The sequence below is a fragment of the Drosophila guanche genome, unplaced genomic scaffold, assembly GCF_900245975.1.
Source record: "Drosophila guanche unplaced genomic scaffold, DGUA_6, whole genome shotgun sequence".
Classification (NCBI taxonomy): Eukaryota; Metazoa; Arthropoda; class Insecta; order Diptera; family Drosophilidae; genus Drosophila; species Drosophila guanche.
Window position 1 is genome coordinate 996,440 of NW_022995758.1, and position 27,804 is coordinate 1,024,243.

The 27,804-nt window shown below is 45.8% G+C and overlaps 1 protein-coding gene and 1 non-coding gene across 4 annotated transcripts; one reads left to right on the forward strand and one right to left on the reverse strand.

The window, feature by feature from the left end:
• Positions 1 to 5,976: 5,976 nt before the first annotated feature.
• Positions 5,977 to 6,048, reverse strand: Trnag-ucc. The gene has a single exon. It is a non-coding gene; the product is annotated as a tRNA-Gly (tRNA).
• An 829-nt stretch (positions 6,049 to 6,877) lies between these two features.
• LOC117590511 lies at positions 6,878 to 27,748 on the forward strand. 3 transcript variants are annotated; one of them, XM_034283200.1, is made up of 3 exons: positions 6,878 to 6,990; positions 8,719 to 9,001; positions 26,636 to 27,748. In XM_034283200.1, exons 2-3 carry the CDS (start codon positions 8,758 to 8,760, stop codon positions 27,640 to 27,642), a joined length of 1,251 nt encoding a protein of 416 aa, XP_034139091.1. In that variant the 5' UTR covers positions 6,878 to 6,990; positions 8,719 to 8,757; the 3' UTR covers positions 27,643 to 27,748. The 3 variants fall into 3 exon arrangements, with proteins under 3 accessions (XP_034139091.1, XP_034139090.1, XP_034139092.1); XM_034283201.1 differs by lacking the exon at positions 6,878 to 6,990 and adding an exon at positions 15,337 to 15,338 and having other exon boundaries at positions 8,425 to 9,001; positions 26,641 to 27,748; XM_034283199.1 differs by lacking the exon at positions 6,878 to 6,990 and having other exon boundaries at positions 8,424 to 9,001.
• The last annotated feature ends 56 nt before the right edge of the window (positions 27,749 to 27,804 follow it).

Sequence of the window (27,804 nt, forward strand, 5' to 3'; positions counted from 1 at the left end):
ATCAGGTTCGTGATCTACTTGTCAACACCTACGCAACATGGCCCGATCGGCTTGAGTTGAATTGCTTTTTTTTTTAGCAGTTCCGGTTCGGTTTCGCTTGGGTTAAGTGGTCGAGCCAAAGCGATCAACGATCCACGGGTGGACTATCCACTATCCAGCGGATCCAGTTATGCATTTGGCATGCGGAGCACACTGATAACTAATTATGCGAGATCCAAGTCAACGTCGGATCCGAACACGAACACGAAGACGAAGACGAAAACGAAGACGAAGCCGTTGCCTATAGCGATTCATTCGATTGCTGACGTAAGGCCAAAATGAAGGGCACTAAATCAGTTTTGGCTGGGTCTGTCCATCTCTATTTTTGTGTGTGAGTTGCATGACAGAAAGACCAAAAACGAGAGAGAGAGAGAGAGAGAGGGAGAGTGATCGAGAAAGAAAGTGCATGGCTATGGCCACATCTAATTGCGATGAAAGCTGAAAGATGAGCCCCCCAGTGCGACTGGCGGTGAAGCCAAAACACACACACGCAGAGTCGAATGCTTGGGACTGAATTGACAGCAATTAGGGATAACCCAGACACATAACACAAGTGAAAGATAACTGCACTTCGACTATAGATAGGTCATAATCGGTCGGCAATTATCGATTAACGATCATTGATCATTGGGCAAGCAAACCCCGTTTCTGGTTTCGTTTTTATTTGTATTTTTGATGTCTTCATTTCCCCATAGAAATCTCGGAGTGGAATGTCAGCGAAGGCATAACTCGGAATCCATCACAGATCATTGATCACTGCTGGCCAAACCAGATGTGTTCAGACCAAAAAAGGACAAGTGCCCCACTCATCCTCAGACAGACAGCGAATGATGATTTTTCCTGACACAATTAGCCTTGATCGAGGCTCTGCTGATCTTGCCACTGACAACTTCCAACTTCCAACTGCCAACTGCCACTCTTGCTCCTGTTGTGGATGATAATGTCAATGTTGCTATTGTTGATTGGAAAACTTGTTACTTGCCCCCAACAACGACAGCAAACAGCCGAACAAGCAACAAACAACAAACAACAAACAAACAATGCGACGACTTTCATTATTCGCCCAACGATTGAACAATCGCCAAAGTCTTTTTCCTTTAGTCTGTGTGTGTGTATTTTCTTTTGGAAATTGGCAACATTCAAACAAATGATCGGATCGCAATAACAATGGACAATGAATGCATACGAGTGCATATATTTCGATACTTGCATGCATGTGTTGTGTGTCTACCGATAGAGACCAATCGTTTTTCCCTGGATACATACGAGTATGTCGCTGGATTTATGCTGAGGGGTTCCCATGCTCTTCCCAAAGAAAGAAGACTGCAAGTATTCATGCATCCAAATTTGGAACTATGAATTGTTTAGAATGGGAATGGCAAATATAAATCTATTTTCAGGAACATAAAACTACGAGAAGTAAAGGGAATGTTTTTAGAGAAATATTCCTATATGCAGTAGGACTCTTTCTTGCACTTCTTAGTTATGAGCATCTTAATGAATATCAACGGAATAATTAAAATAATTTCCTCTATTTAGATGCCACGCAAATTCCCGGAGCATCGATACAACAAGTTGAGATATTGGCATACAAAAATTAATATTTTCCTATAAACTAATGGAAACCTATGGAACTTTCAAAGTACATAAATATGTGATATTTACATATTATGCCATTTTGGCAACATCTGCAGCAACAAAGCAACACAAAATCACTGGGTCAAATGCGGTTATCATTTATATTTGTGGCCATCACTTGGGCACATTGATTGATCCCTTTTCACTTCCCCAAACATACCGAAACAGTAATAAATAAATAAAAAATAAATAAAAATAATAAAACCGATAAAACGCTTAAAAAATAAATTATTAATACAAATATTAACACGTATTGAAGAGAGCAAGAATAATTAATACATAGATACCTGAAGTGAATGCATAATAAACAAACCACTTTAAAAAAATATTTCAAATGAAACTGAAATGCAAACACAAATTTCTTACATACACTTCCGCAAATCAAGTCAAGTCAAGTCACAATAATATTTAAATGGTGAACCGCGTTGAAAGAATTTGTATAAAAACAGAGTTTTTATTTAAGTATTAAAACTGAATTAAATAGTTTTGAACTTTAAAAAGAAAAAAAGAAAGATTTCAATTTATTTTAAATCATAAGCAAATCGAAGATCAAAATGTTCAAATAACCAAAAAAAACCGAAAGAAAACTAATATTTTCATTACTCTCTCCGATACTTCAGAGATTTGTTCATGTATATTTGAAATGTCCTTGGGTCTGGGACTTTTACCCAGTGAACCACGGAACCACTCGTTGACACTCCCCCTCGATCACGCACCGTATCTGAACGCGTCCAATTACCTCCACAGACTTTCCGTTAGTGTTTCGAATTTCGAAAAAGTCGCAAAAGAAAAGCCAAACAAAATAAGTACAGAAAAACAAATAAAATAATCGTAAAATAGGGAACAGACACAGAAAGGAAGGAGAGAAGGTGGTGAAGGCACGAAAAGGCATGCGGCAGGGGCAAAGCTTCGGCTGGAATGGGGATCATGGAGGCGACGCTCTCTGTGCCTCTATTAGATTTGTGTGTGTGAGTGTCTCCGTCTAGATACGCTTTCCTAAGGTTCGATGGCTTTGACAGCAGGTTTGAAACGCAAAACAAGAAATAAATTTCCATTGCTTATGTCTACATATGCCAGATATTCCGAGGATATTGCGTTATTCGACTTCTGGAAGCATGGTGTCGCTCTCCCGTTTCTCTTCTTGTGTTTTTGTGTGTGTGTGTTGGTGCGTGGGTGCAGTGTGGCATGCAATGACACTCAGAGAAGGCAGGGGGGCACTGGGATAACTGTTGCACAGCTGTTGTAGTACTTGGCGACCAGAATGACTGCCTGATGTTGAAACTTCTGCAGTTGTTACAGCGATACCAATACCAGCAGCTGCCAGTGGCTAGGCGACTGATGATGGAGCACTCAACGCAGACAGCATTTAAGAACGCTGGTGAGGATTGGCCCGTGAGTCATACATCGTACGGCAGATCGAAGGTGAATGGTGTTTGAGCGGCGATTCCGGCTGTTTGGCATGATGCAAAATGGAAAAAAGGGTGGTCAGAAGGGTGTAACTAGAAGCCCAATATTTTTAAAGTCCAATCCATTCCCCCAAAAGAAGTTCCAGGTTCCATTTGTACGTCGAATTTGACATTTCACACGATAACAGAGACTTATTACATTTCTCTGTAAAATAGACACAATCCACTGCTTCGACGCTGTTACGCCCTCACACTGTTAGGCCGCATTTGCTTAGCAAAGCGCACGCCAGATGGCGCCAGTGTACAACTTTGGATGGTGACTGCACAAGCTAAAGGTTTTAATCTCGACTGCACTGTTGCCCGTCTTGGCGTAAAGTTCATTATCAATTCATGTGAAAGCAGCGCTTCTGTGTTGGCTAAGTCCGCAATTCAGAGTTTGAATTTGGCGCTTCAATAGGAGTCAGTGTTGGAAGACTTCAATGTTGTTATACAAATTATAGAACTGTATAAATCTTCACCTTCTTTTCTCCTGTCTTTCTACTTCATCATTTCATATTCTAACCGAGTCTAGTCAGAGGATATTATGTATGGAGACCTGCCCTGCTGCATGAACAGCTCCCACTCCCTCACTTTGCGGCGTACAAATCATAAATTTCCCCAGTCCTGGCCCGATTCGACGCTGTCTCTGTATCTTTTCATCTTTGTATCTGCACTCATTAATTTCTGCCACAATTATTATTTATATTTCGGTTGTTGTTTTTTGTAGCGCCCCGCGACTGTAGTCGCGACAAGGATGCAGTGGGGTGGGGCTCGATTATGATTATGCCACACACGCATTTCACTGCTTTAATTGCAGTTGCAGTTGCAGTTTCGATTGCACTTTGATTCCTGTTCGATGTAATTCCCGCTCGCCTGTGCGTCGTCTCGGGGATGGAGATGCTTTCGACTTCCCCTCAAAATGGATTCCACCACAGCCATTCCATTGCCCACGCCCACTCGCCGTCGGGCGACTGATTCATGGCACTCTTTCCTGCCAATTTGCTGTGGCCCCAACTTTGAGCCTAATATCTTATGCAGACTCATAAATCGTTGGCTCTACTTCTGCAGCCTAGGGCAGGCTGAAAGATGCAAATTTATGTACACATGTGAGGCATTGGTCATGGGCCATGGGAAGCGCACAGCCCAAAGCCCAAGTCCAAGAGGAAAACTTGTCCAAAATGAAGAAAACGTCAAAACAAAACCAAAACCAAAACCAAAGCCAAAACAGAAAAGAAAACTATCTTTTAATGACAGGCTAAATGTGGAATGGGAATGGGAATGGGAATGGGGTTGGCTGCTGGCAAAAAGACATTTGGCGAGGCCTGGAGCAGGAAGTCGCTTCGACTGTAACTCCAACTCCAACATCGACATCGGCGACAACTGCGAAGAGTGCGTAATTGCTTTTTAAGCCTGATTTGAGGCACGCCCTGGCCTCACTCACTCCCCGAAGTTCCCTCCCCGCACTCACCAGACTGCTGTCTGCCATTACCACCCCACTCCCCCGGCTACTCCCGTTACCGTTCACACCCGACAGTGGAAAATGCCCCACCATTAGCCCCTAAAGCGGAGCTGATCAGAGCTCAGAGCCAGCGGCGCCTTGGCGGAAGAGACCGACATCGTCATGTCGTCGGCCAAGTATCTCAAAGACACAAACATCGCAGGCACCAGACCGCCCACATGACCATATAAGCTGGAGGTTGACATACACCGAGGCGGATAGTTATTCAAGTGATGACAAAGCTTAGGGCACTGAGCAGTCTGAGCAGAATGAAGGGACAAAGGTCTCAAAAGTCTCACCAAAGATTGAAGTACTTTCAACCTAAACTCCTGGCCAAGGCAAGCTAAACTCTGAAGCAACAAAGACACACACAGATGCAAAGTGTGAATATTTACGAAGCTATATTTATGGCAGTGAAAATAATGGTACAGGCGGGTGCAGATTCCAGTCGGAAGAAAGAGAAAGATTCTCCAGAGCGGGAATGAAGAATTACCCTCGAAAATGATGGAATCATCTAAAAAAAAGGTAAAACTAAATATGTTCAGAATGAATCAAGAATTCCTATTATTTGAAGATGCGTTGCCGATATTCAGATACTTACTTTGGCTGCTCTCAGTTGTCAAGCTTGCCGAATTGGAATACACCTGATTGGCGCTTGAAGTGGCTCTCAGCTACGAAGAGTGCATGGCCCCCGGGTTAATAAGGGTTACGAGTTACGAGTGGAGGTAAATGGTAGCTAGTCGATGGTGTAGAAGGAGTTTTAATGACGTCGCAACTAGTCCAAGTTCGATGCGCATCTAGAGTGTGTAATCGGTGAGAAAACTGCCAGCCGAATATGATGTCGCGGCCCCAACTTGAGGATAAATATAGCAGCGAGCGGCTGCTGTGCTCGCTGCCGAGTTCAAATGTTTTGCTGGCTAACCGATTAATGACTCGTCTGCCAGCACTTGTGGTGGGCCAATCAATTAGCTCCTCGCCGGCTCTTTATGAAACCTGACAGGCCTGTTAGCTTGTCCCTTTTGGCGGTTTAGTCAGGGCGAGCAGAATTGAGTGAGCAAAATTAATCAGATGTGGGGGGAATGCCGAAGTCAGCGTTAGGGCTTTATTGGGTATTTGGCAATCGGGAGATAGTTTGAGGGTTCGCCTTCTTTGGTCTAGTGGAAAAATGTAGAAGGGAGGATAATCAACTGCAGACAAATGAATCAAAGCTAATCAGATGGTGATCCCGCCTGTTGAGTACGCCAAACACACTCAAATAAAAGTCATGCTTCCATAATAACCACCATTAGGATCTATTCCAAAAGAAAGCCGCCAAAAATACAGAAAGAGATGAAAAAAATAGAAAAAAATTAAATGTGCGTCGGCCGGGAATCGAACCCGGATCAACTGCTTGGAAGGCAACTATGCTGACCATTACACCACCGACGCCCCTTAGGGCTGATGGTAAGATATTCCAACTAGAGTTCCTGATTTCAGGATGAGATCCGCTATGGAAAGTGGGAAGAGAAAGAAGGGTCCAGAAGGGAGAGAGCGAGTAGTTCCTAGAAAACTTCCAATGGATTAGTTATGTTCAATAAAATAGGAATACTTTTATATATTTCGAATTTAAATGAAACATTTAATTCTGGACAGATGGTTTACGTATGTGAATCAGTTCCCTGCGGATATTCAAAGGTAATTTTTTGTTTGCTTTCGCTTTTTCGTCTATTCCCTTTCCATTTTCCCTTCTCTTCACTGAGTGTTTCTCCACAATCGCCGTTCTGCCCTGCATTCTCTTCCTGGTTTTAATTTTTAATTCCCCTTCCCTCGCTCTTCACAGCTGGTCAAATATTATCCCCATAACGGTTCTGTTTTGGCGGATACGTCACGTGCTGACCGCAGCAGATCGGAGCAGAGCGCCCATAACGGTAGCTGCCGCGGCAGCAGTAGCCGCACAAAACAGTTGTACAACATTTACCGGTTTGTGGGGCACGAGAAGAAACAGACGCGCCGCAACAGCAAAAGCAACAGCAACAGCCGCAAACGTTGACGCAGAAGCCAAGGGGCTGCCACAGCTGATCGAGTGAGTGTCTCCGATGCCTGCCTCTTTTCCGTGCTTCATTCATGAATACAGCAGGCGGCAGTGGTTGGCAGCTCGCTCTCGCTCTCGCTCTCTATCTCTCCCGCGCTCTCTCTGTGTCTAGCTCGGCCGCTGCGCTCTCCACTGCCACTGCCGCCTTAAAAGCTGACGTCGGCGCCTGCGCGCCGTTCAGACCGCGTTCGTAGCGAGCGCTAGACACGTCGCGTTTTTTTCAGCCGCCATCGTCCGTCGACCGCTCGACGTTCCTTCCTTATCGCCGGCCCCCCCGCCCAACATCCCACCCCCCTCTCGTAAGAGCTGCCTAACTTTGCGTGTGCCTGTGTGTGTATGTGTATGCGTGTGTTTTCGTTTGCGTGCATGTGTGTGTGAGGAGCGCGGAAATGGGAAGCTGCAGCAGCAGAAGTCGGCCGCAAAGTCCTGCGCGCGTTTTAGAATGCAATTTGTGTGCACTTACAGCGGTTTGCTAGCGTTTTCCTGGCGATTTTCGTGGCGCGGTTTGGGCGCGATTTGAATGCGTTTAGAATCTGTTTGCCAGGCGCTGCGTTTGTTCCGCTTTCCTCTGCCACATCTCCTCCTAGCTTACGTTTTTTGTTTATGTTTTTGTTTTTGTTGGAGTTGAAGTTGAATTCGTGATTACGCGCCATTTCCGCATTTCAGGAACTGCCCAAAAGAGGAAAAAGTGCTTGAAAATTATAAGAAAACAAATACAAAATCCAAAAAGAAACCAAAATTGAGAAAAAACACACAAAAACAAACAAATAATTACTACAACGAGCACCACTCGAAATTATAACGAAATGCAAATTAATTACAGTACAATTTAACAAATAACCGAATGGAACATGGTTGTTGTTGCTGTTCGGACTCCGAGTCGGATTTGGATTTGATTTTTGATTTGATTTTGTGTGTGTTCCGCGCTAATAGTTTCCTGCACAGCGGCACTAAACAATGGCCGAGGCGGCCATAACTAGAAAACTGGCCAAAATACAAAAATTGTTGCGAAAGTGCTGGCTGCCGCCTGCCGTTGCATGTAGCAGTGGCAGCAGCAGCAGCACCAGCAGGGAGCAGCTGCTGCAAGTCAAGTTGCTGCGGTTGCTGCTTAACAAAATACATTTTATTTTTATGACTTTTATGCGAAGTCGATAGGATGACAGCCATACGAGCAAAGTTTACCTGTAGCTGCAATAACAAAACAGCAAAAACAAAAGGCAACAACAACGGCATTGGAAAAACTGCACAACATAATAGCCAACGAAGTGGGAATACCCTAGAAGAGCGGTTCATGCCCATCCCCATTCGGGAAGCGCTGCAAGGATACGTTTTCCCATAAGCGATTAAAGTCTTTTGTTTGGTCATGAAAGCATTTTAAAGTCTCCAAAGTTCTCCAAACTGGGAAATCTAAATTTAAATGTAATTATTCCAATATTAATCCACATTTTAGACCCGATGGTTCCCAAGAGTGGGAGAAATATGTAAAAAGCTTCCCAATCACAATCGGAACTATCAAATCTTCTACTCCGTTCGAGAATCTATTAGTTGCAGGTCCTAGTCTTCTGCAGGGGTCGTCTGTTTACATATACTTCAAAGTTTCCATCTCAAAGTATGAATTGATTGAATTAATTTACGCGGTGTTCTTGGTATTGATAGGATTGAAAGGATTGGTTCATACTCCCAGCTAGTGAGGGTATCAACCGCTCGTTTTGCTGGAGTGCGTGACCTCACAGATACACATACACATACACATACACATGCATACCACTTGTGTACTTGTGTGTGAGGCTGTGGCACGACTTGCTCTTGGACTCTGCATCGCCAAATCCACTTGAATCCACGAAAGAGAAATTTCACTTTGCAGTTGTCGTTTGTTGCAGTTTCTTTTGCCGCTGATGTTGCAGCTGCCCTGCTGTTGCAAACTGTTTTTGTGTTTTTTTCACAACACTCTCGCTCCTCGTTGTGTGAAAAGTGAAATGCCATCGAGCTGACGACAGACGTAATCATAACGAGAATTCATTCAACAGCAGAACAGAAACAAAAGCGATCGAGCAAAAGCAGCGACAATGATGGCCAACACGAGGAGCAGATGCCCGAGAAGCAGCCAGAGCCTCAAAACCCCAACAACAAGAGCAGCTTCCATTAGCAGAAAATCAGGAATAACATTGCCAAAATCACCATCGACAGCAGCTACAAGATCGGCCACAAATCGATTGCTAATCGGTGGCTGCCTGCTGCTCACTCTGCTGTCCGTGGCCACCCTGGCCATGGGCATGCCCCAGCAGGAAGCGCCAGCTGCCACTCAAAATGGTAAGTCCAATCGTTTTGCATCAACTTTTGTCTGTCTGAGCATCAGCCTCTGCATCTGAGACTTAATTAGAGCTGCCTGCGAAAGTGAAACTCCCTTTCTCCATCCTCCCAAAACTATCTCTAAGCAGCGTCTTCATCTCCATATAGCTTTGGCGGGGTCTTTACGCTGATCTGGGCATTGTCTTTGTCTTCGTGGCCGAGAATTATGGCGCATAAAGTCCGTCAACCGTCGACCGTCGACCGTCGACCATCAGTGGCCAATGGCCAATGGCCAGTGTCAAGTTGAGCGCCGCAGCTGCTGACTTTGATTTGTGGCCCCGACGCTTTCACTTTGGCTGCAGGTTTCGTTGTTGCTGCTTTGGTTCGGATTTTCGGATCCGGAGTTGACTCGTTTCAGCCACAGACTAGTTCTACGAACTCGAAGAAATGGCCACAGAGTATCAGCGAATGTGAAAACTAATTTGAATTTATATCTAATACCCATTCCGGGTTCATCATTATCGGTAATGGATATTAAGCATTTGTGTTCGGGGTGTTAAGCTCAATCAACTGCCCACATGCCGCACTGCACACTTGCTGTGGAAGGAAGGGAATACTCGTCAGCCCAACTTGCTAATTTGTCAGTAACACTCCAACAAGCCATATAACAAAAGGGCGAAAGCAGACGGATGGCATCAAAAGAAAGGCAGCAAATTAATCAAAATAAAAAGATGCAGGCAGATATACGAGGGAACTGTGACATGGAGAGAGACAAAGGCGGGTATCAAATAACATTTTCCCAGACATCTCGCCGCGCTTACGACATCTTCAGCAATTACTGGAATAGAGGAGAGCTTCGAGATTGGACTGAGACTGGGACTGGGACTGGGACTAGGGAGACCCACAGACCGCATTTTGCACTTGCTTCCGTATGTTTTCCGTTGTCATGGCCTGTGGCCTCTTCGCCGAACCACAACCACAACCCCGACTCCGAAACAACTCCAACTTGAAGACAACTCCATCTGCATTCGCATCTGTTTTGCGCTGTCTCCCTCTTTGTGTCATTATGTCATGAGGCGAGTGAGTGTGCCACAGGTTCGAGTGTATGTACGTCCATCCCCGTTGCTACAAAGATTTCCCAGACACATTTTCTATTTGTCTCTGCTCAAAAACAATGCCCAGTTACGTTTCAATGCTCGATACGGCAGTGTGTTGTAATCAAAGGAGATGCAGCCAGAGCCGAAGATGGAGCTGAAGATGATCAGCTCTGCAAGACATAGAATTGAGATGTACATGAGTATGTTTGTGGGTACACCATGGATATATATTTATATACTTTTATTTAGCAACTCATTGAGACAAAGTCAAACCCAAGTAGACCTCAGGTTGCATCACAGCTCTCAGCCCCCAACCGCAAGCCTTGTGACAGTTTTCCCAGCCATGAGTTGTCAAAGAGCCACCAAAGCCATAAAGCCAACAAAGATGTTGGGCCTGATGATAATGATAATGATAATGATGATGATGATGCTGCTCTTGCTGATGGTAATGATGTTTGGGGGGTAGTGGGAGTGTGCAGCCCCCAATTTGGGTTAGCTCTCAGACATGTAATAATCACATCACCTACTCGTGCATAGTACATACCTCAACCACGCAGATGCTCGCTTTGAAGTCCGTAAAACGAGGCGAACAATTGCCGTTCATTTGCACAATGAATGAAATTTAATGAGCGCGCCTCGCATAATACAAATAATAAGTAATAATAAGTGAAAAGGCCCCAAAAAAAGACGTATACAAAAATCATATAAAACGTAATCGCCGAGAGACAGAGGTGGAGGTAGAGCCATAGCCAGTGCCAATCCCGAAACCAAAACCATATAATCGATGTTGCATGCAACATTATTTGTGTATTGTGTGCCACACACACACACACACACACACACACACTTGCTCGGCACACTCATTCTTATCCATATATCCATATATCAGTACGAGTACTCGCACAATATTCAATTTATTATTTAACCAATTTATGAGCATCGACAACGACGACGACGACTGCCGTTTGACTGCCGATCGACTGCCTGGGGGCCCACATTGAGGGAGACAGATCTGGGCCTGTCAATGGTCTCATGTTTACGAGCGAGCACCACGATGCTCTACCAGAGAGTACATGCACTGACTGAATGCATCAATCGAAATCTATGGCAAATTACACGTCAGGCGATAGTAAATATTTGTAGGAGCAACTACAGCACAAGGGTTCAACATTTATGCACAATCTAAACATTCAACTGCATGGGAAATCGTTAACTGATTCAAGGAATACTCCTATTGGAAGTATTCGAATATTTTTTGAAACATTCTGCGTTCACTGCAACAAATTCTTCCTCATTTGAAGCGCATTCAATCTTCGGCGTCTCCCAAACTAAATTGTATATCCCTTTCATGTGTTTTGTATCACTTCGCTTCTTGGGCTACCGTTGGAGTTTAATTTTCTGGCTACTGTTGCTGTTGTCTCTAGTTGCAGTTGCAGCCAGCTGTGGCAGCCCGTGGGTGTGCCTGGGGGCGTTGTTGCGGTGACCAGAAGAGTGCTGGCCCCAAAATTGAACTTGTACTGCGGAAAATCGATACACTGAGACAGTGTGTGTGTGATACTAGAAAGGAGTTTGGGACAGACACAGGCCGAGACTTGTTGACGTGATCTTGAGAGACACTTAAACTATGAAATGACAGAATTAATCGACAAACTTCAAGCAAAAGGGGAATTTTCCCTGAGTTTTCTTTCCATCACCAGTAAGTTCCACCGTATTAGGGGATTCCCCCAGCTCAGCGCAGAATGGCTTTTACACATTTCAAAGTATTTTGCGGTTCTCTTGATCGGCTTAACGTTGCCGCTTTTGTAGTTTGATTTTGGTTTACGGGCTTGGGTTTGGGGTCTGTGGGCTGCTCTCCTGACCACTGCCGTGAAGGCGTTTTGCCTTTTGCCAGCAATTAACATTTTGAACTTTGGCCAGAGACAAGCCGGACAGACTGCTCCGTACTGTACAGACAAACAAACTAAGTAAGTGCATAAAATTGGAACAAAGCCCCATTTCGTTTATCGCTTGACGTGGCGGGGCATTGTGTTTTTTTTTGTTTTTGTTTTGTTTTGTTTTTTTGGTGGGCTGTTAAATTTAAATGGTGAGGCTTAACCTTTAAATTCAGCAAACTGTTCGAATGGAGACCGCCTCGGTGGGCAGCGGTGGGCCTCAGAGTGCCCGACTGAGTGTAATTACACACATTTTTGGGTCTGTGTTTGCGTTTCGTTATTGTGCAATGCGAATTGGAGTCAAAATCAAAATCAAAATCAAAATCAAAAATCAAAATGTACTCGTTAATAAACGTTGAATGAAAGAAATGCCGCCATCCATCAGCCAGGGCAAGACTCAATTGGGCAATGGGTCGAGCCAATGCGATACGATCCGCCATCGACAAGGAAAACAAATGACATCGCCGAACGGTAGCGACAACCCAAAATGCGATTAGGATTTGGGGAGTGTGTATTGGGGGGCTAGAGGAGGGCAAACCGAATCGATCGTAGATCATCGAGTTATGCAAATCCAACGATCGATAACACTCCAGTTTAGCATCGATGAGTATTATTGGCTTATATAATCGGAGAGGCAGGTGCGTGTGGCGGGTGGCGGGTGGCGGGTGGGGCGTGTATAGCAAAATTAGCTCAACTCATTAATACCGCTGGAGTCCCTCCAATGTGCTCCACATTGGGCGAAAGTGGCGGCCGCAAATTAATAAAAATCCACAGCGAACCACGCGGCGGAGCGGCACATTTGAAATTTATTTCTTTTTTTTCTCCTTCCCATTGCATTTTAATTGCAACATTAAATAAATGAATGAAAATGTGCGACATGCTGGGCCACAGATTTGTACATAAATTGACTACGAATGCCCTTCGAGAGGGTATCTTCGATCTGTTGATTTAGGTTGCTGTCGCGACTAGATCGATAGATCCTTCGCCACTAGTTTTTTGAGGATATACGAGCTACTGTAATAGGTGTTGTCGGTATTCCTCTCTTTTGGATGCTACTTTGATGTTCATTCAGTGTTGCTATTGAAATGTTGCCATGACATTTCAAGCTTTTGTTGTGGTTTGTGCATCACTAAACATCGATCCAATTGGTATTTGTTAGTAACAAGAGCATAGATCCGAGCTGATTACCCTCCTAAAGTGCCCTTTCGGAAAGAGCAATCCTGCTTCGGTTTGATGACTTTCAAGCCGAAGGTCCGCTCGCTGATTAATTGCGTTTTGTGTCTGTGCGTTTTCGCTTTCGTCCTAACACTTCGGACTGTGATCGCAGTTACAAGCGCTAAACTCTTGGCTTTTTCGGATATTTGGCGCAATTTGTTCAACAAAAATGGGGGGATATATGTAGCTGTCTGTGTGTCTGACTGACGATGTGGCAAGCGACTAATACGAACTTAATGATGTCTTCTTTCGCTTTCGCAGTGAAAACAACGTAATTGCTCGCTCTCCGATCGCACCGATCGATTGGACATTTTGGCCATTTTCGACACGCACCGCTGGCATTTGCAATCAATCACAAAACAAACGTTCCATTTCCCAAAAAGCCAGCCAAACTGTTAGACAAGACAGATAGAAACGAGAGATAGACAGACAGACAGACAGATTTGAACGCTTAAATGCAAATTGCGTTATGCCCATAATGATCAGTTAGGGAATGTTGTAATCAGAGCCCAGAGCCCAGTGACCAGAGCCTAGAGCCAGTCCCTGTCCCAATGCCCACTCTCCAACGAAAATCAATCAGACATCAGTTTAGCAGCTGCCGCAGAGTCGGAGGATGAGCCAACCCACCATTGAGTAAACAATCATTTTGGGCCTCTGTTTGCATTGCCGCACACAGATGTCAGCCATCATTTGGGTTGGAGTTCAGGACTGGGTATTGGGATTGTTCGACTCTTCGACTCTTCGACTTCGACTCTGATTGCGATTGTACTTGCTTTATGGCATGTTGCCACTTGATATTGATGACTGCCCTCTGGCCCGAGTGTTGTTTTAATGTTCCTCTTTCTCTCTTGCCGTGGCATCAAGTGCGCTCCACTCTGATTACAATGTTTCCACAGAGAGCCCCCAAAAATACATCATTATTATCGACGATGGGGAAGCTCAGTTGATTGGAGATTATTAAACGGACTCGAGCATTGTTTCAATCAGCAGTTAAAACCTTACTTTCCGAGTGCTTCCTTTTGGGGTTTGATTGAGTGTGATGAGCCATTTGGGTGATCAAAAGGGGAACTTTCAATCCTCACTGCCCGATCGCTGCTAGACACTTGTCTCTCTGAAATTCGTGGCTCTGTTTTGTTTTGTGCGGTCATTAGATTAATTGCATGGCAAATTACCACTAAACGCCACAAGAGCCAAGCGGAAAAGTATCTATAGATACATTGCATATATATCCATTTATACTTGCTATATAGACGCTGCAAATAAATGTAATTGCTCCGCATTCGGAGCGCAAATTGTTTTGGCAGGCCACAGAGCTGCAATTTGCATAAGCCTTGCATTGGGTTTAGGTTCTTTTTTATGGGCTGGTATCGAGGGTATCCATTACAGGTTGGTCGCTATCGGTCACGGAGCATTGGCGACAAAAAACTTTGGCGACAGTTTTGGCATTTAGCGGTTTTGGTTTGCTGTTTTTTTTTGTTTGTGCTCGTATAAGCTGGCGGCTTTTGTCGCCTAACCTTCACCTTGTTGGCCAAAAAGACTCACAAACACACAGACAGAGAAAACCCAAAACGAATTACGAGTAAAACGTTTGCTGCACATTGAGTGCCTGTCTGGCAGTCCAACTGTCCGACTGTCCCCACCGCTGAACGTGCCATGGCCCCCGAGCTTCCAGGCAGCGGATCGCGGATCGCCGCGCACCGTTGCCAGTTTTGGGCTTTTGGCCTGGAAACGTGTTTGTGGCCGCATTGTGCTGACTCAGTGCTCCCAATGATTTTTGGCGGCACAGCCACAGCCAGAGATATTCGGTATCATTGATATATCACGCATACGCCAAGTTTGCAATTGCAACCTAATTAGCCATTCAGACATGGAGAAAAAACCCATTGATCTGGCACTGGTAATGGTAATGATAATGGATTTTTTCACCATTTCATTCCATATGATTTGATTCCATTTCACTCGATACTCCCACTCCCCCCACTCTCCACTCTCCACACGGTGACCGTCAAATGTTGCAAAAACAAAACAACAAAAATAGCAATCTTAGGGCGCGGGCGCGTGCGCCCTTGTCTGTAAATATTTTGAAAGGGTCGTGCCACAGCCACAGCCACAGCCGTTAAAGCCAATCAAATCAAATCAAATCAAATCGAATGAAATGAAATGGAATGAAATCAAAAGCCGCATCGTTAATCATAGCTGGATTTTGCACAGTTCATCAGATCTAAACTCGATGGCTGTCTGATTGTTTGGCATTTATTGTGATGTATTTTTGATTCGGTTTTGATGCCTTTTCCTTTCCATTTTTCTCGTAATTATAATTAGATATTGGCGATGGTTTTTTGCACCAGGCTGAATTTCTTTGCAGAGTGATTCGAGCGCCACGTGCCGTCAGTGGGGGGAAATGCTTCTAAATAGATTATTCCGATAACTTCCTGGGGAGCTCAGAGATCCGTTGGCACTGCGCTCTTATAATTTGACCTCTTTCTTAGAGAGTGTTGGGCGGGGCTTGAGCAACACCTTTGTTTGCCTGACAAACACTGAAGAGAAGTGAAAACTTGAACCGCATTCGGGTTTTTTATTCCACATCTGTTTCAACACTTGATTGGCTGCCACATGCAATCATATGTGCGACGAGCGCTGGCACCACACGCCACCTCAAGACACCTAGGTCTCCCCCTCCCCACCCTACTATCAACCTCAACCCCTGGCTGATCGTCAAGCCAAAACCCAGCCCCCACCGCCAGGCACCACCGCCCATCGCCCCCACAGAGAGACGAGTTTGCCTTTGTCTCAGCATCGGCGACCGACTGACGGCACCCACTCGAAGGCGCAGCTCCGTGCATTGCACAAGCGATCAGAAAAGTACATGGAATAGGTCTGAGCATAGAATGGATATACCACATACATTATTCTCCTTACATTTGTACATGTTCTCTACAGACCCAGAGACAAGCAGACACACTTCATTCGGAGTGTAGAGCCGCACAAATGCGATGCCCAACGAAGCGCTCAGCCGCTGCACAATGATCAGTGAGGCATGCAACGAGCCATTCAGTCAGTCAGTCAGTCAGTCATTCAGTCATTCAGTCATTCAGTCAGTTTGTCAATCAGTAGAATAAAAGTATGAAAATGGGAAAACCTCAGAAACAAAACGCAACTAACTAGCCCGTCCTTGGCCAGTCAGCATTATATATAATTATTTGTACAAATTCTTTATTCTTCGTTCTACAACACTCAGATACTGATGATGTGTCTGTTGTTGCTGTTGTTGTTGTTGTTGTTGTTGATGATCGCGATAGGGAAGAACGTTAGCGGGTGTACGCCAGAGTCAGACTCAGAGTCAGAGACAGAGACAAAGGCAACCAACTTTAATGAGACTTAACGATGGGAAAAGTTCTTGCGAGAATGATTACGATACAGTAATTTATTACACATTTGTGGCCAGGCATTGCCAACGACTTCTACGAGTACTCGTATTTGATGTGATCTAAACATAATTTACAAATAAGGTAATTGTCTCTCTGTCTGTCCGTTTGCCTCGTTTGACTCCCTCGGCCATGTTCTTATGTGTGGAAGAGTGCTCGAGGGTCGCATACAGCGATACGGAGCGACAACAGCCCAAGCCACACATTTATGTCATGCAACAGTTAGCAAAGTCATAAATAATATTTAAAAGAGCCATTTAAATGCTATTATTGCCAGCAACTAAGACGCAAACACAAACTCAAAGGCAAACTCAAACTCAAACTCAAACGGAGACCCACAGACTGCGACAGAAACTAGCAAAAATACACACAGGAAAGCGCACAGTTTTGCCATTGCAACTGCTCTTGGCCAAGAGCATTGCAGCCAAGAGTGTTGCCGAGCCAAGTTGGTGAGCGATCGCGCCAGCACTGGCACTCTAGTCACCGCGTGAGTGACTAACTGGCAGTTTCATTAGATTAATAATGGTAACAAATACACATAATGGCAGATCAAGTGGTTGGCAAGCGGATTGCCAACGTTTTTCTTTTCTTTTTTGCAGCAGCAGGCCAGCAGGCCAGCAGGCCAGCAGCTATACCCTTTAATCGACAGGACAAGAAATATGCCAAGCTCTAAAATGTTATACATTAAATATACAAAACATTTGCATGCTGCGTAGTTCATTGGGCTCAACGGCATTCGGTCGCTTGTCGATTTATACGTATTATTTATGGGACATAAAATTAAATTTAGATGCACGAGGCTTCAGCCATCACCCAGGGTTTTCCCGCTGTGGTTTTATAAGCTTTCCCATTACATCCTTGGATTACAGGAACTCTTCCCATTTCCTTCTCCTAATCGAAGATTTGGTCTCTAAGCAGTGCTGCTGAGATAGTCTAAGAAACCCACACGGAATGAATGATCTTGAGGTGAGGTAAAAGTGCATTTTGTAACCTAAGTGCTCCATGGGTTGGTGTTAAAGAAAGAATGTATACGGGAATCATATGTATATTTTTGAGGCACATTTCAACAGCCACAACATTGGGATCTTCAAAAGAAGGAGTAGTACTCTCAAGCGGAGTAGATTCTAAATTTGTACTTAAGGGAAATCGCCTAATCCACATATCATAAGAGTCTGCACTGATTGTCATTGAAATATTTGTTGTGAACCTTCAAGATGTCGATAATCTCCATGATGTCCATGATGTCCCCCTGCCAAATGGTGACCCCGACACCAGGCTGACTTTAACTGCATTTTGAATAGAACAAATTTGATTTATCAGATCGAATGGAGCAGCTAATGTGCCTTGTTCTACGATGGCTGACTGGCTTGCTGGCATTTGATGTTCGTGAAAAGCCATAACAAATCATTTCCACGAGTACCGTACCTCAAATTCAATTGCCAGCGAACAGATGCTGGCCAAGAATTCGCTGGCAAAATGTTTGACATTTAGCTGCTTGGCATTGTTGTTCTTGGCTTGGTTTTGACATTGAAGCTCATCGCAGAGCCCAAGTACAGAGAGATCGTTCGACAGCAATGCTGCTGAGCTGCTGGTCTGCTCTGCTAATAATTTATGGCATTTTAACAGAGCCAAAAGACACAGAACACAAAACACAAACTGAAACTGAAGCTAAAGCTAGAGCTAAACGATTTCGAAAAAGAGTCTCTGGCTAAGGTCAGGCAAAGGCAAAGAACGGGCGGACATTAAGTAATTGTTGTTTATTGGAAAATGTCATGTTCAATTAGTCGATCGGGCGGCCAATGTCAGACTGAGGTCTCAGTCTCCACTTCCAGTTGCCTGGCTGCCTGGCTGCCTGGCTGCCTGCCTGTCCCTGTCCCTGTCCCTCCATCTCCGGTTGACGTGTGGCAAATGGTGCGGCTGAAAGGTGGCATGCAACGCTTCATTCTGTCAGCTGGGGAATTGTGTTAACAAATTGAGTTATGGCCAAACGCCAGAGCCGATGCACGAGAGCATCAGGTGGCTCTATAGAACAGGTGCCTGCCCCAGATCTAATTCCATTTTCAGCTCCATTTTCAGTTCCAGCTTCATGGCCCCGCCTCGGGTCATAGTCATTACAACACTTAACGCATTGTAAGCCATTAACCAACACAATAGCCCTGATGTCAGCCGGAAATATGCCCCATGGGGGGGCTCAGACCCAAGCCCAAGCCCGAGCCCGAGCCCGAGCCCTAGTCCCAGCTCTAATTACAAGCAAAACTCAGTCTGGCGTAAAACTGCAGCTTAATGAATCATTTCAATGACGATGCCGGGGTCAGAGGCAGACCCAGAGTCAACTTAATGATAACACACACACACACACACAGAGTCCAAGCGAGAGGTCAATGAGAACTCAACTGGAGAATGGCGACTGGGAATTGGAGTCAAGTTTGACCCAAGTGCGAAAGATACTTCCTGAAGTCGAAAGGCTGTGCATATCTCTCTGTGGCAGGTGGAAGGAAGTCATATGTGGGTTCTAAAATTGAAATATCATCGTTACATCATTACAGCTGGCGTTTAAAGCGAGGCATAGGGGATCTTGTAATAGCCAAATGAATGACCGCAACTGGCGGAGGAATAGTTGCTATTAAAAGAATGTTGGAAAGTAGTTGGAATGTTTTTAATACCAAAGGGAACGAGAGCAGTAACTAGAACTTATGTTCGTGATAATGGACATATAATTCTTTGTGGATTTATAGCCAAAACAAATGCCGCACACTTGACACTGCGTTAACCTTGAGGTGCATCGTTGTGGTCCCCAACATCCTCTTTGGCAGTCTTTCCACGCGAGCCCAATGAATGCATTTTATGACTTTATAATGTCACTTATTTTTCCCCTAGGGGGAGAGCCATTAAAGCAACACAGCCACAGCCACAGCAACAGCAACACAGTAGCGGAGGCAGTGAGCGATACACTCTCGAACTGCTCGTAGATTGAGTGCACACGGCAATGGCAACTCAATTAAGTGCAGGCGGCTCCGCACTAAAGTTGTCATAAATAAAGGCATTTGTTTGCGGCTACCCGAAGGAGGGGGAGGATCACGGATGGTTACACGCCTGCTGCTCCGCAGACACATAAATCAATGAGCCAGCAAATCGTTGAGTGGAAGATTTATAGGAATTGTAGCTCGCTCTCTCGGGATAGTCGGAGTTGCTCAGTCGGGGCATGCACAGAGACCACATAAAATCGAATCACTTATGCATGGCTTATGGAGATCATGTTTTTGCCATGCCAGACACGAAGATCGGAGCACAAAGCTTGAACTGAAACTGAAACTGAAACTGAAACAGAAATTGAAATTGAAATGGAAACCAAAATTAACTTTGGCTCATGGCTAAAAGATGGCTAATTGCCGCGTGTGTGGAAATTAGCTCCAATGCTAAAGTTAGATCATGTTATACAAATCGGAGCAGACTCATTTATCAAGTCAGTCAGTCAGTCAGTCTTAAGCTGCTTCTTCTCCGGCATAATTGGTGAGCAATCAGTAGAGACAGAAACTGAAACAGAAACAGAAACAGAAACAGAAACTGAAAGACAAAGCCATAGACATTCTAGCATTGAGCATTGAAATAAGTAATTCTACGAGTACGACTGGATGCGAATGCCAATTTGCCGACTGAATACGGAATCGAGTTGAATCGAAGATGGATCCAGCATATATATATATATAAACCGAAGTGCGATCTATGATCCACGATCGATGCAGCAGCAGCCACTCCCATGCCACAAATCATTGTTTGTGGTTCGTGGGTTCGTGGGTTCGTGTCTTGAGTCTTTTGTTTCTGTTTTTTTTTCTTTTTTCGGCTGCCTGACATTTTGCACAGAATTCTTGTGAGCTCTTCTGCTGGCCAAGTTAAATGTCATTCTCTTTGCTCGCTCTGAACTTTAAAGTTCAAGTGTACACCACACAAAAGCCTGACAATTATGGATACTTAGCTGTGTGCTCCTCTGCGTACTCCGAACAGGGTTGGGCCGGGCCGCCCGCACATTTGGTTTGTTGCCTTTGACCCATGCGGAAGCAGGAATTGATTTGGGGGAGCACTCCCCAAGATACAGAATGATGGATAGAGGAGACCTTCGACTTGGTCTCGAGATGAATAAGTGCGACGCAGCAGTCTGGGGCGTGCCCCTTGCTGTAGTTGGACTTGCAACCTCGACCAACGCTTGTTCACAGCGATGAGAGAAAAATGCAAATTTAATTATGATCCAAACAGCCAGCAAACATCGTAAATGGCAGTCAAGTTTACTTGTTCGCTGGTTCAGCTGCTCACCTGCTCAGTTTTCATGAATTTGGTTGTTGGTTGTGGCTGGGCTTTTTGGTGTCACTCCGCCGCCGCTCCAACACACTGCCAGGCACTGTCCCAGACCATGGCATAGAAACCATTTATTCTAACATAATGAACACCACGAGACCTGCGAGTTAGAGTTGGAGTTGAAGCCACACTCAGAGCCTCACCCTCACACTCACCTCGTAATTTATAGCATCGAGCATCGTGCAACCCCGAGCCGCATCTCTCTCGCAGTGTCGGCAATTATTATTGACAATTAATGGGCAGCATGTGCTTGGCCAACTGCTTGACTGCCTGACTGTCTGACTGCCTGACTGCCTGGCAAGTGGTTTGTCTTGAAATGCGATTCTCGACGACTCGTCCGATTGCATTTTCTCAGCCAAACAAACATCCATGTGTACTTGTGTGCATAAATTCTATGTGAGGCCTCCCACCCCGAACCAAACCTGACATTGACCGCGTGCATAGCCGGCCGGCTAAGCACCAGCACCAGCTTAAGCTGAGTCATCATCATAATTATCATCGTGATCATCAATATCATCATGCCTGATGCTGTAACTGCGGCTGCGGCTGCGGCTGGTTCTGGCCAGATTCTTTTCGGCCAAACAGTCAAGTGCAAATCGAATTGCAAATGAAGACAAATGAAGTGCAACTGCAGCTTCGACTTCAAGGTTGTTGGCTCGCCTCAATGCGGAAAACATGACACGAAAAAAACCAGAAAGAGAGAGAGAGAGAGAGAGAGAGAGAGAGAGAGAAATATACATAGATAGATAGATACTCCGGGGTTTATGTACGTGTACAGAAACGTAGACAAAAGTGTCATTAAATTGTAACATAAAAAGCAGCTAATTGCCAGCATTTCGTTACGAATGCAAGAGACACTGCTGGAAAACGACCTTATAAATAACCTAGACACGACGATGACAGTTGTCATTGCCAGACCAAACCAGACCAGACCCCATCTACCATTTAATAGTCTTCCCCCGCTGCCCAACTTGAGTGGGTCTAACGATCACGACTAATAAATACACTCCATCCAGAATTATGGGGCACAAAAGGTTGTGCCACGGTGATCGCTGTTGGATCGCTAAAAAGTGAAAGTTCTCTGTCAAAGTATTGGCTGCCTGACATTGAATGACAAAAGGTCAAAGCTAAGCTCCCAGACACGAATAATACCCGGTACTTTTCTCCCTCTCTCCGTCCCATAATTATGTTGTTTGTATACCCCCAACCTGTTGTGGATCGGAGCAGCAGTGAAAGTGACGATTGCAGCTCGTTTTGATTTTGAAATTTATGATACACACAGATACACACAGATACACACTGAGACAGCAACTGAGATAGTGAGACACATAGCGAGACGCTGATGGAGACAGGGACAGAGATAGACTGGAAGACAGACACGAAACAACCCACGACCTGATCGGTGTGTTTACACGCATGCGGTGCTGTAAGTGCCAACAAAGTGCCGGAAAATTTCATAGACCCGCTGATGACTTGCCACAGGGGATGCAGGAGCGGGTATACTCTAACTGGGGAGTGCCCCCAAGCCGCTAACTCAGCCACAGCCAAGACCCCAGCCGCAGCCACAAGTTGCAGCTCCAGGCGATGCGATGGTGAAAATGGATAAGGCTGAAACTGAAATGAATATGAGCTGAATGAGTGATGGAGAGGCTTGGGAAATGCAACGAAAGTGTTGGCGAATGTCTTTCGACGATGCCAGCAGGAGGCTGGGAATGTGGGGGCGCAGAAGGGGAGTCCAAGTACTGAGAGTGTTGCAATAAGTTGAATGTTTCCTTGCTACAGAGCTGGCAGAGTCCTCCCTGGAGCGTTACCTCTACACAAAATGCATCACAGAATTAACAGAATTCGTTCAATAAAACTGTCTTTGCAATATTCTCCAGTTCTGGTACAGTACCTATAGAATTGGTAGTGTTGGTTAACGTCAGCAGCTTTCTGGCAATGTGACCTTGTGCTTGTAATCATAGCTCTTCATGTGGGTTGTCAAACTACAGGCTAACAACTATTCTAGTCAATGCCCCAGAAACAATCCGTAGAGAGTAGATCCCCCAGAAAGTCGTTTATCAGCACTGCTGAACCATCTTCGTTCACTTCAGCAACACTCAAATCATTGGGCATGCCAAGTAGCAGTTTGATTGCTGCGACTCTTCCTGGAGTCGCTCTGCTCATTTGCATCTCTGTACAGACAGACATCGGCGGTGCTTCAGCTGGGGATCGTTTATTATATGTCCGCTTGGTGCAAGGCGATAAGTGGGCCTGCCCAAGAGGCTGGCGATGATGATGATGATGACGACGATAATGGTGGACGCAATGAGGCGGCCATTTAACGCCCACTTAGACACGCTTCCCCCCGTGCCCAATTGCCTCATTGCTCAGCCAAACACCAGCGAACATTGCAGCACACAGAGACAGATACGCAGTCACAGATACAAATGCAAATGCAGATATCCACACAGAGACATTAACAATGTGTTAATTATACGGCTGACGCCCACGCCGAAAGCCACAGCTGACAGCAATCAGATACAATCAGCAAAAACTGAAATTGAAGAAGTCTCATCGAGAAGGCAGACAGACGATGGGCTGGCTGGCTGGCTGGCTGGATGGCTGGCTGTCGGGTGACTCTGACGATCGCAATGTGCAATTTTCGCTGGATTGTGGCCAGTAAATGACTAAACACATGTCCATGTCATGGTGCTTGCACACACTCGCAGCACACTCGAACACACACACACCCATGGGTTGGTTGGTTGGTTGGATGGATGGTTGGTTGTGGGCACGACGCGCTCAATTTAACGCATATACGCCCCACTGTACCCAGGCCAGAGTGGAGCTCGAATCGTGCCAAGAGACTCGAACGCAACAACATCGTCATCAGGGTCATCATGTTACAAGTGCCCCACACTGCTGCTCCTCTTTTTCCCACTCGTATCTGTATCTGTATCTGTATCTGTATATGTGTAAACATATAATTATAATTAATATCCAACGCTCGTGCACCTTCTGCTTGCCTTCTCCTCTCATGCCTTTCTCTCGCTGCTTTACTCCACTTTTCCTTTTGGCTGATTTTATGGCGCTTTGTCTTTTTAGCACTTTCATAATTCCCATTTTAATTAGACAACTCGTGAGTTTGGGGTTGTTCGAGGAATTGCCAAAGCTCAGCAATAGTTTGTGAATTTCTCATAAATTAAATGGAATACAATTAAGGAGAATCCAACCAAAGGATAAAGCTGAGACACATGCTGTTGCACTTCACCTACATAAATGCAATGAAAACAACTCGGAAGAAAGAGTCTCGGTCTCGAGTGATACTCACATGAAGATCAGGTGAAAATTGAGCTGCAGGGAAGACTGGAGAAAGCCCCATTTCGTGACGTTTTATTTGCTTTGTGTTTTTGTGGGACTTTTGTTTGTTTTATTCACTTTTTATTGACGCTGGGGCAGCCGCTTTGACTCTTTCGTTCAATCGCAACTCTTTTCGCTTCGAATGATGATTGATGAGACACCCCAAAACAGAGACACAGAAACTACAAATTTATGCTCTTGGACACAACAATTTTGTCTGATTTGATTTTGATTTTGTTTATTGGCTCTGGATGCATTGAAAATGCACACAGATCGATGGCTTTCCAATTTGTTTTGGGTGTCTTTTGTATCTTTTGATCGATTATGTGTGGCAGTGGCCAGATTCAGATCCCACCAGGCAGCAGCTAGCAGCCAGCCAGCCACCAGGCACAAAACGAGGCAATTTTCTAAATTAGCCAAATCGAATGGTCGAAACGTGCAGCAGCCGTCACACTAGGCACCAGCCCCTAGCCACCACCAAGGCAAATAAATAATAATAAAGTAATCTATACTTACCACACGACATATCGCTCGATGTGTTTGACCCATTTCTGGCAGCGCACCGAACACTATCAGGCATCGCTCGAAAAAACAGAAAGAAATAAACAAAAAAAACAAGCAAAAGCCAAAAATATACTCGGACTTTTTGCCGGGAGTCCGCAGAGCCAAAGCACTACCCAATTACACTTAACAAACTCATTATGTTCAGCGTTTGCCAGTCGCAGAGCTCTCAACATTAAAGGAAGTGCGGCAGGGAGAGGCCGAACCACCGAATACTCTTGCGGAGCCACTGGCTTCCATGGCAGATATATCACAAATGTCATAGGAACTTTACCTAAAATCAATTGTTAATCTAAAACTTTAAAATCCAATGCAAGCAGTTCCAATGTTACGCAGAGAGGCTGCGAAATCAGTGACAACAAATCAACCAGTGCACTTATTCTCGTTATGCCTGAGAATTCCAACTGCTTGAGGGTTTGTTAGCTCGGGAACTGCTTCAATGGAACTGCTTGCTAATGCCACGATACCCACTGAGAGAGCGTATAGAAATTACCAGCGGGTGTCAGGCCAAGAAATTGCCGCCAACATTGCATGCAGTGAAAACTCTGAAAAATTCCAAACAAAAAGAGAAGCTGAAAAAAGAGACATAAACACCAAAAAAAAAAAAAACAAAATAAAAATCAACAACAACTTAAAGCAACAACAATTGTGTTGAAACCAAAAATTGAGTGGAGGCAGGCAGCATATGAAAGGCAGGCGCTCCGCTCCACTCCGCTCCGGCACCGGCTCCAGCTCCTGGCTGAGGGTGGGGTCCGAGTCCGAGTCGGAGTCGGAGTCCGAGTCCGAGTGGGGCTGAAGAGGTTGAGGGGCCAAAACATTTATGCCTAGAACATGGGACGGGACGGCTTACAATTTATGCCAGCTGCCGCTGCCGCTGCCACGGCTCACATTATTATCGACTTTTATCGATACGACATTTGACTGCTTGAGCAGACCCCATGCGCACACACAGCACAGATCCCAGTTCCCAGAGCCAAGCCAGACTTGAACTCGGACTTCGACGCAGAGCCAGACCAGAGCGCGCTGGACGAATTTAATTGAGTTGGCGTACGACTTCGCGGCGAGTTTGCGGAGTCTGTCCAAGTCTGCTACAAGAATTTTCCAAGCAGTCAAACACACAGAGGGGCTCGAGTTCCTTACCCGAGATAAAATTAGCAAAGAATTTCCAGGCTAAAATGGACAACAAGTTGGGCAGTCCGTTCAACGATTCCACGATGAATTTTTCTCCAGTCTTGGAATATATTTTAGAATATTGATTGAATGGGGGGGAAAGTGTCTCAAAGACATGCAAAGTTTGTCTCCAATTACAGGAGAATCGTGATAGTTCATCGGATTGTAGACAAATCCATGGGTCTGGATTGAAGTTCATTTCCGTGTGACCTTTTTTCAGGGATTCATCGGAGCGGAAATGATGTCGAAAGACTTTCGTTTCCTTCTCAGCGTCAGCGTTTGTCTCTGTCGTGGTGTCAGTCATCGTTGTCGTTATGGCTATGATGGACCCATAAGCACATGTTCGGCAACACATTTCACCACTTGATGTCAAACATCATCACACAGACACTAAGAGTCTTCCTCTGCACCGCCACGCATCACTCGAAGCAGCCGCGGGCAGCAAGCACTTGTGCCGGCACTCGGTTTGAGTGGCATCCACCGTCAAGTCCACATCCACATCCACATTCCCACCTACTGAAGCAGCCAAGTCTCTAACTGATCGATTTCTCTTTTCTTTTGCAGCGGAGGAGTTCCCAGAGGAAGATGGTGACATGCTGATGGAGCCGAACGACTTTACCCCCATTACGGTGCTGCGCTCGCAGGAGCAGCACTTCCACATGCCGCCCACCACCCAGCTGCAGCCGAGGCAGTTCCAGGCACCCATCCAGCAGGAGCCAGAGCAAGAGCAGTTCCGTCCCATTGCCAATCCGAACACGAAAGTGGCTCTGGTGGCCCGCTCCGATGTGGGCGCCGACTCGCACAGCCAGGCGGCCCAGAACTTTTATCCCCCGTTCTACCACGAGGCACCGCCACTGGGCCACTCGCGGCCCTACTTTGGACACGGACACGGCACTGTCTCGGAGAGCACACCCCTGTCGCTGCCACTGCCGCTACTGGCGCCGGGACAACATCCGCAACAGCAGCCGCAGCAGGTGCCGGTGCAGCCTCTTCCACATCCTCTTCCTCATCCACAGCAGCAGTCGCAGGTGCATCCGCAGCAGCGTAACTTCGATGCCAGCATTCTGGGTAGCGGTGACTTTGGAGTGCTGAGGGGCGGCACCTTCTACCCGGAGGAGGAGATGCCCTACCATCCGGAGGACAACAGCGACTACATCTACGGGGACGCAAACAACGGACACGGACGGCCCAGCGAGGGCTTTGTCCAGAAGTACACCTACCCAGAGGAGCAATTTGCCAACTTCCGTGACTTTGCCGACATCAATACCCCAGCGGACTCGGCATTCTCCCAGTTCGTGGTGGTGTATGCGGCCAAGAATGCCACCGCACCCAGCACACATCCCCACCCGAAGAATATTTTTGAGCAGCTGGAGCTGCTCGACCGGGAGAAGGCACTCGAGGAGGAGTCGGCCCGGCAGAAGCAGTCGCCCGGCAAATACGCTGGCAAGGCCAAGATCACCTCCAAGTCCAAGTCCAAGCTGGCCAAGACGAAGTTGCAGAAGAAGTATCGAAAGAAGGCGAGTCCCAAGGCGGATCCACTCGAACTGGAGCCACTCCTGGCTCTCAGCTAAGCGGTGCGATCTGATCCGATCCGATCCGATCCGATCCGATCTGTGTGCCGCTGTGTGACGGCAGTCGAATCATTTCCATTTCTCTCCACTGTTAGTTTTATTTATTTTATTTCCAGATTAATGCTAACCCCCCCCCCCCCCCCCCCCCCCCCCCCCCCCCCC